A 10101-nucleotide genomic window follows, 5' to 3' on the forward strand; every position below is an offset into this window, starting at 1 on the left:
TAATACACCTTGCCATATCTTCACCTTTATGACTAGTAATTGGAGAAAAGTTAATAATTCTTTTATGCATAATCCATTCACTATCAATCCAATGGGTTGTGATGCACATATAGTTAATTTTTTGAATAGAAGTCCATGTATCAGTGGTAAGACTTACTCTTTGACTTGTTCCTTTAAGAAACTTCAGTAATTTATTTTTTTCCACATTAAAAAGAGAAAAACAATCCCGTGTAACAGTAGTACGGGAAGGAATATGAAAACAAGGTTGTGCCATTTTCATAAAGTTTCTAAAGCCTTCCTTCTCAACAAAACTAAATGGAAGTTCATCAACAATTACCATACGACACAAAGCCATCCTACACTCTTCTTGATCAAATTTCCATGGAATAAGACTACCTTTATTACCCTCTAGTAATGTTTGAAATTGTAATAGTTTTTGATCTTTTTCAAATTTATAAGGATTCTTTGGACATTTATCGATATGATTATTCATTTCTGTCGTACTTTTGCCTTTTGTCTCAAAATATTCTTGTCCACAAAATCTACATGCATATTTATTATTTCCTGTAGCATCAACTTTTTCTTCAAAAAAATCTCATGCCCGAGATCGTTTTTTCCTTTGTTTTGTAACTGTCGAGTGAGTAGTTGCAGTCGTAGACTCGGAACCTCTACTTTCATCAGCCACTTTATCCGTATTACCATTTTCAGCCATGTGAAGTGAATGAAGAATGTAACTTACCGTCTTAAACGAGTTGAATGAACCAAAGCAAGACGAAGTTAGCACTCCTCGCTCTTGAATATACATATCAAAATAAAATACAAACCTTGTTTTACATGGTTGCCTCAAGTAGGTTTTCACCATTTGCATACAAGAAGCAATTGAAACTTAGTTGTACATCATCACACTAACAAGGTGGAAAATGATACCAATAAAAAAGAGTTGCTCAAAAGAGAAATATGGCGTGAAGTGTGAGGTCCAGAAAGTGTTAAAACTCATGTCCATTTATTTTGTCACTTTGTTAATTATTTAGTTTGATTCATGTAGTGCTTTATGTGTTAATTGGATCACGAACTTTTCCATTTTAAACAAATCAGCTATAAGGTATAAATAGTTCCTATCTGCAGAGATGCAATCTATGGAATAGGATTTGATGAATATCCATTGTTTCATCACAGAACATACTAAGAATTCTGGACCTGTTTTATATCAAAGCAACCTCAAGATTTCAACTTCTCATGACTTCATCTTGTTTTCAAAAAAGTAAAATGTTTTTTTTCTTTTCCAATTACCTGCTGTTTAAAAATGAAAATCCTTTTCGGAAACCCTTAAAAGCAGTTCTGTTGATCTTATTTAAAGAAAAACATTCACTTTGGCTCCATTGTACCATGTTTTTCAAATTGAAAGAACTATTGTGGCATCGCTTCGGAACTTTTGTGTTTTCAATTCAATGACTTGTTGAGAATCGTTGTTAGTATGTACACTTATATAAAATTAAGCATTTGTTCAAGCATCACGTTCATAGCTTCTATAAAATTTAGTAATTTAGTAAAAACAGAAAAAAAATTACTGAGAGAACCCATTTGGAGATAGAGAATTACCAGATCTGTGGGAGAAACCGAGAAAGGAGAAATTTTGAGTGAAGAAAATTTGAGGCTTCGGCTCTAAAGGGGCAGAAGCAGAACAGTTCTGCCAAAAACGTTGAGGCTTGAGCAGAGCTTGACTCTTGAGGAACTTCAGATTCTAAACTGAAGCAGAAGCGGCTCGCCGGCGCCTGAACTAAACGGATGAAGTCGTGACTCGTGAAGAGGAAATAATAGGGTAGGGGAAAATTTTGAGGAACTTCAGATTCAGAAGGCAGAAGCGGCGCATGAAAATGGAAATAATAAGTTAGGGTAAAGGAAGGGTTATATAGAATAAGGGTATAGTTGTCTTTTTAGAATATCTTATCGGTTTATCGATAAACCGATAACCGAAGTGGACAAAATCGAAATCGAAATCGATAACTCGATAAGAAAATTTTCGAAATCGAAATCGATAAACCGATATCGATAAAGCGATAACAAATAATTGATTCGATTTATCGATAAACCGATTCGAATGCACACCCCTATGCAAAACTATAAAGAAAAAAAAATATCCAATACTATTGTCATTCTTAGTATTGAATTGAATTTTTTTTAGCATTAGTATTTATTTGATTTTGCTTTGGGCTTTAATTGAGCTATTAACATTTATGGGCTATAAAATATATTTGACCATTCAAAAATTCTAAGTCCAAGCTTGAAATAATGCATTAAAAGAGAGAACTATGAAAAAGTTTTAAAAATATTTATAAATTATATTACAATAATTATTTTAATGTATAAAATATTTTTAAATTTTGTATACATGTAATGTCAGACTGGTTTGGTTTCGGTTTGACTTTTTTTAATTAGAACCAAACGAAACCAAAACAATTATGATCAGGGTTTTTTTTCTAACACAAAATGAAATCATAGTCGGATTTTTTTTCCCGATTTAATTTGAATTATCGATTTGATGCGATTTGTCGGTTTCTTTGTACACTCTACACAGTATTATCCCTTGTTTGAGGAAAAACTAAATTCTTTATTTATGGGGAGAAGAGAATATGAATTCTTACCGTTCCCTTCGCATATTCTAAGCCTCACAGATAATTTTTTCATATTGTATAAGATAATGTTTCCTACAATATCTACGGATAATGTATACTATTTACACACTACATATTTCTGATTTTAATTTTAATTTGCAAGGTTCAACCACCAATACACATTATTGACTGCTCGGCCATACTCTTAACTAGCGTTTAGACATAAATTTAATTGAAACTTGAAAAAAATTAAAGTTACGTAAAAAAATAATTTTTGAAAGTTGAAACTGTCTTTGAACGTGCATTTTATTTGGGGAAAAAAATGAGTTTTGTGAGTAGAAGAAAAAAAAAATCCCAAAAATTGCCCCAAATAAATTTTTGGGACATGAAAAACTAATTTCAAACTTTTTTTCAAAATCTGATCATATTCCATAAACAAACACTGTTTTCCAAAAAAAATTGAAAAAATTAGCCAAAATATATGGCTAAACAGGAGCTTAAATGCGCAAAAGCTCAAGTTTTTGTTATCTCCTGTTAATTACTTAATTGTATATATGAGAAACTTGAAAATGAAACAAAAGGGAAGAATTAAAAGATGTACTTCTGATTAAAGATTTTTAAACACATCGGTCAGGCTTGGAAGAAAATAAAAAAAGAATTGTTCACTGCACCTGATTTATCATTTCCATACACAAATCACATTTCAGATTCTGAAATTTCTATTTGATTCAAATATTAACCAAAATTGAAATGTAACAGTTCTTTAAATAAGGGCCATATTTGCAATTTCTACAGAGGTCAACAATACAGTGTTGCAGTTAAATAAGTCCCCAAAAATTTCTTAATCCCAATACTAAGATCAATATAACAAAAATAGCCCAAAACTGAGAAAAAAGAAAAACTAAACATGAAATCACCTACCCCCAAAAGGAAGCACGACGACTCGGGGCAACTTGGTTCAACATTCCTCAGCTCTCTATATAGTCGCCCTAACAGCGTCTGCCAGTAAAACCCGTGCAGCACTCAAAAAGATGCCTGGTTTCTGGGGGCAGCACTCGAACTCAACCTTTCTGTAGAGAGGGGGGCGCTTTACAACACTGGAAGATACACAAGAAATGGATGATGAAGGGGGGTCGGATTGAATCGACCAAAGAATCAGTGTGGATGTTATCAACCCACTTAAATCGACGTATAATTGGGGTAAAGCTGCAACAAGCTATCTAGAGTTTCAGGTAAGAATTTTCTTGCAAACAAGTAACATGGTCGTTGATTTCCATTCCATAGGCATGGCCTAATCTGGACTTCCTTCTGCAAAATGGAAAATAACACAGGATTCTTTCAGATAATGTAGCTTTCTAGTGACACAATGCAAGAGAAGTGTCAGATCAATTGTTCATACCCTTGCGTCGCTTGTGACATGCACATTCTCTGAAATAGACTGCAGAAACAGTGACAAGAAACATTAAATCATGTCATGATTGGAAAGAAGACTAGAAGTAATTAAAGAATCAGTGGCATAAATGTATACATGTCGAGGGAAGTTGGCCTTACTGTTATGTTTCTCATAAGATCAGAAGTAATATCTTTTCGCACGTATGATTTTGGGTGCCACTTCCCTTCAGACCAATCAACATGTGTTACTGACCAATTCGCAATTCCAGTTGGGTCAAGCATCTGAAAAATTTATAAGAAGAAGAAAACCAGTTAGTTTGGAAATGATCAAAACAGAAAGATTAGAAGACGCGCCGGTGAATAAAACTATACTCACATGGAAAAAGGTTGGTATATAGTGCTCATCAGAATAGCAGTTCCGATTACCCTCCATGTTTGGCTGTTGCATTATTAGAGACAAAAGTGCAGGTGATTAATGAAAATAAACCAAATTCACATCTAGACAAACAAACAAAAAAGGCCAGAAGAAAAAAGAAAGCGGGGAGTGGGAGATAAAAGGTTAACAAGGACAGGTTTTTTAAGAAGTACATGGATACAACCATGTTTTATTGTGCCTGTAGAGATCCCGTGGATCAAATGATGTTGTAGTTTCCAAACAGCAATACAAAGAGTTTAAAAAAGAAGGGCTTAAGTGGAAATAACAATATGAACAATGAAATAATGCCAGAGAACAATAGTTTTATGCTTCAATTCAAAGGCAAGCAGATGCTTTAAATCCAAGGGAAGAGAAGGGTAGTTGGGACTATTGGCGAAAGATGAATATAATATAAACCAATAAGCAGACTAATCCCACCTTTGTTATCAACTACACCTCAGTCCCAATTATAGTTGGGGCTGGTTATATGAATACTCTCTCTGGCATCTGTTACGATCTATTCAGGTCAAGTCTCACATCCAATAAACTTTCAGAAATTTCAATGCTAATTTCTCCAAAACAATCAACAGCGTGGGAAGAAACGATGCGTAGAGCATTCAACATCGTATACTTCAATGAATAAATACAGTTAAAAAAATAGCTAATAGCGTAGTCATATATAATCAGCCAAAGTATGATACAGAAAAAACACACCTTGCAGTAGTCTTTGAATTTTCTATAGTAGAGACTGTCAGCCATAACGGCAAGGGCATGCTGTCGCTTCATTGTGAACCACTGTAAACATTCAGAATGTAACCTATCAGAACGAGAAAATCATATTCAAATTGGCATATCAGCGCTATTAAGCTATAAGAAGTGCCCCAAAGCTACTCCTATATTTGGCCACCTAAGATGGCGAAAAGAATTCTGCCTACAGAATACTGCAATTAACCAACTCATTGAACCTTAAAAGATTACAAAACCAAAATATCCTTTTCTTTTTTAACAAATTATAAATGAATGGGAAAGCTTTATAATTCGTGAAATAATACGACCACTGTAATACATAGACAAAATGGAAAGCCTGAGAAGAGAATTTGTTCTCTCTTTCTGATCCGATCCATTATTTTTTTTTAACAACACATTTAAAGAAAACCTATAATTACCAAAAACAAGAGTGTTGGAGGGCTAATTGTTTACTTGACGAGCACCAAGCAAGCATAGTTTCAAAACTATTCTAGAATCAAGAATAACAGCAAAAGTTGTGTAAAAGGAACCTGTGCACCCTTTCGAAAATCCTTCTTTTCGACTTCAGGTAACATACGTTCATAATATCTGCCACTTCCATGAGGTCCAGGATCCTCAAAGCTGAGAGAAGAAAGAAAAAGAGCACTCTTTTAAGCCCAAGTAATATAATATTCTAGAAATATAAAATATCACGGAGCATCAGAGGAATTGACTTACCAGTCTACAAAACTGATATTTGTATACATCAGGTAGTTGTAAACATAGTCAAAATCACGCAGTGGTATACAACTGCAAGTTGATAAGCGACATGATCAGAAATGATGTAATGGCATAATTGCAAAAATAAAAAGCAAGAGAAATCATCAAATGTCAACCTGTCAGAAAGTAACACAAAATGCTGATTGTCAGTATCTTTTAGCGCGTATGCTAAAAGGCGTCTCTCTGCATCAACCATAGAAATCTTTCCCCACACTACCTGCAGTGCAGAAACGTTTACTCCATAACTCGGCCATATAAATGAAAATGACTAAAATAGCTATAAGTATCTTTGTATTTCTATAAGCTATGGTACATGAGCCGTTCATTTGCATCGACATAGCGGTATCAATTAGGTACCACAAGGGTGCAATACTTCGTGACGGCTCTTCAAAATTCACTAAAAATTCAGCAAAAAAAAAAATTGACGTACTTGTTCTGAATACATATACAAACCCATACTTCATACATGCCCGTAATCAAATTCAAGTTATATAGGCGATGTTTTAAATTTAAAAAAAAAAATATGAAAAAGAAGACACTTCTAGAAAATACAGTAACTATAAGCAATACTAATTTGGATTATCCAATAAACATGGCTAATTTGAGATACTCAACTTAATTCTCAAGGTCTATTCACAACCAAAACCCATGCCACTAAAAAGGGTAATAGTCAGTCATATTTACAAATTGTGCCACTTGCAAAGAAAGGAGGAAGTGGATGTTGTAGGTTACACAAAGTTCTAGATCCATCTAAATTCATAAAGGAGATAAGTATAATCCATTCAAAGCAATTAAAAGATGCAAATGTAGTATGATGGAGCTGATGAGTAATGATGTCGCACGATGTTGCATATCAACTAGATGCTGCTGCCAATTCTCAATCATTCTTCTCAGACTCCGTGTTAAACTGTTAATCAGCTTATCACGCAAACAACAGCCTGATCACACCAAATGCCAGCAGCACAACCTACAGAACTCTTTTCTCGTTCAGATTTTTTTCGGTTAATTGGAATTTGAGTCGAGGAGTCATCTCAAACAAATAGCCATGGAAGAAGCATGATAAAAGATGTCAAAATACAAAAGCAAAAAAAGGCAATGACTTCAATTGCTTCACAAGAACAAAGTGCATCCAGAAAAATACATGAAAAAACTTCAAGCGACAAATTTGATGAGATACAGCATCTCATTAGTGACAATGGTTTGTGTATCAGAAAAAACAAATGGACAAAGTTCAAGCAAAAGATTAAAATACTGCATCTCATCAGTGACAATGGAAAAAAAGGGTACAAATTTAACGCAGTATGACAAACCTTATCACTACGAATTTCCCGATTGACAAAGTAACGGCTAAAATGTACTGGTTTGTCCTTAGATGCATGCACATAGACAGAAAACTTGCCTTCATGGCCCTGAAAGAGAAATAGTTTTATACGACCATCAATAGAGAAAGCTGAAATGCAAAGTGTAGTTAAGGATCTAATTAGACTTTACTGCAAGGACTCTCTAAAAATGTCATCGGGTGCGTGTCAGATCCTCCAAAAGTAGTGTATTTTTGGAGGATCCGACACAAGTGTGGCGGCATTTTGAAGAGTCTGCACAACATAGCTATTAGATGTCCAAAAAGTATTAAATTTGCACAAACTAGTACCGATTGAGTTAACCTGACAACATATAATTCAACTAAGTAGGAAGAGGGGACCTTAAAATCAGATAGCTAACCATTAAACGATATTTTGTAGTACCCGGATAATGTGTATGTTGAGTATTCCCTTATAATTTGTAAAGAGATGCTTTCGAGAATAATTTACTTACACTTTTAATAGGATGCCGAAGTTAGTGATTCTAAGAGCTTCCACAAGAATACGAAAAACAAACCTGAAAAAATCTGTCCCAGAGCTTTTCAAATGGCAACGCGCCAGGTGTCAGGAACATAAATGCAATTTTGGGGCTTTCTGGCATGACTGGGGGTGTGTTTAGAATTTCATTAGTTACAACATGGGAAGCGAGCTCTTCATCTGTAAATTCTCTGGCGGGCGCAGGCGGAAGCCAATCGGAAAACCCCTTGCAACCATTCAGTGAGAATACATAACAAGCACCAGAACCTTGAGGGGGGTAAACGTAAGCACAAATTAGGAACAAGCTAACTAAAGAAACCAACACGATTATCCATGTCGGTTTCTTTAACTGAGCACGATGGCGAGGTGCAGACAATATTTGCATGTCCTTCATGCCTAAATGCCACCCCTGAGATGTCTTCATCTAGGAACTATATACATCAGCAATCGAAAAACATGAAAAACTAGACCCTTTAACCAATCTCTGAGACCAATAACCAAAGGTAGCTCACTGTCTTATCTTTGAACAACCCAACAACAGAAGCAATATTTCTGAATCGATGAGAACAAACTCAAAGCTGCAAGAGGATGAAAAATCAACAAATAAGGAGTAGTTAGAGTTAAATTAAGATCTTTAACTTCAGATGTTCTTGTAAAGAAAAATCCTTAATCCCTTTCTTTATCTATATGCCGATTCGGAACTTTAACTCCTAATTTTCAGTTACATGATATTGGATCAAGCCTCCCGTGTTAGGATGACACAAGGAAAGATTCTCACTTCCCATTGTAGAGTCAAATTCCAGTTAACATATCCAAAATAAGATCAAGTTAATACAGAATTTTTTATTCGACCTCAGCATTAGCGGAATACAGTAAAAAAGATCCAAACTTTAAAGAATTCCCAGGAAGTAGAAAAGCAAAGACACATGAAATTTTGAGTACACAAATATTGGTATAATGAGATCACATAAGATAACATAGCAAATAACAACCTTCACAACAATTACAAATATTCCTAGGTTGCACCAAACATCCTTAAATTAAAGTCACACCCTTTTATCAGACCTCAAATCTATCCACACACACCCCCCCCCCCCCACAAAAAAAAAAATCAACTTCAAATCCCCATCACCACCATAAAACACATACATCATACATAAACAGACAAATCCATCCTAATAAATGCAACAACCCCATCAAAGAATTAATCACAAATCTTTTCAAGAATCCATAATTTCAATCAAAGTTCAAATTTTTACTCATAAGGGTACGTCTAGAATTATAAACAAACACAAACCCACATCATAGAATCAAAGAACAAATTTAAATCAAGAAAGCAATATTACCTGAATAATGATGCAAAGAAAAGAGAGGTTCTTTTTTTTTTTGGTTTTTCCACTTGCTATTGTGGGTGCAAGAACTCCAAATCTTTCAAGCCAAAAAGGATCTGTATTTCTGTGTGCATGTATGTATTATTAATACGAATTATTAGTAATATATTTGGCGTGTGAGATCTAGGGCTAGCACAACAAAGCAAGTGGAACCAAACAGAAAAACAGCGGAGAGAGAGAGAGTAGGGGGGCTGCTCCAGTGTATCCAATATAATAATTATAAATTAAAAATATGTTTTATATATATAGAAAAAATTATATTATAGTATTCTTAAATCTTTTTTGGTGTGACTTTCGTTTGTGTATGGAGTTTGACCGTTAGTTTTCATATCAAGGTCCAATACTAGGAACTATTCAAGCCGGCAATTATTGGCAATTTGTTTTTTTTAATGAATTTTGAGGAAAACGTCATCTATAAAATAGTATATTCCTACCTTAGTTTATTTTTGGGTCACTAATCTTAATGAAATAACTTCACTTATCTAGTAAAAAAATAATTTATCTACTGAATTATCTGAATATGAATACAGACGATTCATCTAGTTAGTCTTAATTATTTGGGATTGATATGTAATTAATTAATTAAATATTTATTAGTTAATAAAATAAATATTTTAATTGTAGACGCAAATTGTTTCTTTTCTAACATGTATAAGGATTTAATAAATTGAGCCTCCATAGAAATTTGAATTCAAAGTTGTGAGCAATTAACAAATATAATAGTCCAACAGTCAGCTTTTTTGAGTTTTTATTTTTCCTTTCTTCTTTTTTACCTAATCTCGTAAAATTTTGAGAATAAATAAATCATAGAATTCATTGAAATTGGATGAAAAATGAATAATGAAGAACAAAAGATTGAAATATAAAACAACAAAAGAATATAAAAAAATAAAAGGAACTAACACAATACATGTTTAGGGTGTTATTGTTTATGTTAAAAAATAATGATG

General features: G+C 33.8%; 1 protein-coding gene across 1 annotated transcript; it reads right to left on the bottom strand.

Annotated features, from left to right (window-relative positions):
* Positions 1-3313: 3313 nt before the first annotated feature.
* LOC104234398 (glycosyltransferase BC10-like) lies at positions 3314-9363 on the bottom strand. The gene is made up of 11 exons (XM_009787955.1): positions 9107-9363; positions 7801-8338; positions 7236-7334; positions 6042-6142; positions 5884-5955; positions 5697-5787; positions 5134-5214; positions 4381-4443; positions 4164-4286; positions 4012-4050; positions 3314-3920 (listed from the first exon to the last, which is right to left on the bottom strand). Exons 2-11 carry the CDS (start codon positions 8182-8184, stop codon positions 3792-3794), a joined length of 1182 nt encoding a protein of 393 aa, XP_009786257.1. The 5' UTR covers positions 8185-8338; positions 9107-9363; the 3' UTR covers positions 3314-3791.
* Positions 9364-10101: the final 738 nt, after the last annotated feature.

The sequence above is a fragment of the Nicotiana sylvestris genome, chromosome 11 (genome assembly GCF_000393655.2).
Source record: "Nicotiana sylvestris chromosome 11, ASM39365v2, whole genome shotgun sequence".
Taxonomy (NCBI): domain Eukaryota; kingdom Viridiplantae; phylum Streptophyta; class Magnoliopsida; order Solanales; family Solanaceae; genus Nicotiana; species Nicotiana sylvestris.

Excerpts from the sequence above, each read along its gene's own strand:
- LOC104234398 (XM_009787955.1), bottom strand. The coding sequence starts at position 8,184 with ATGAAGACATCTCAGGGGTGGCATTTAGGCATGAAGGACATGCAAATA. Across the intron at positions 5,788-5,883 it reads AATATCAGTTTTGTAGACTG|CTTTGAGGATCCTGGACCTC; the intron begins GTAAGTCAATTC and ends TTCTTCTCTCAG. Across the intron at positions 4,287-4,380 it reads ATATACCAACCTTTTTCCAT|ATGCTTGACCCAACTGGAAT; the intron begins GTGAGTATAGTT and ends TAAATTTTTCAG.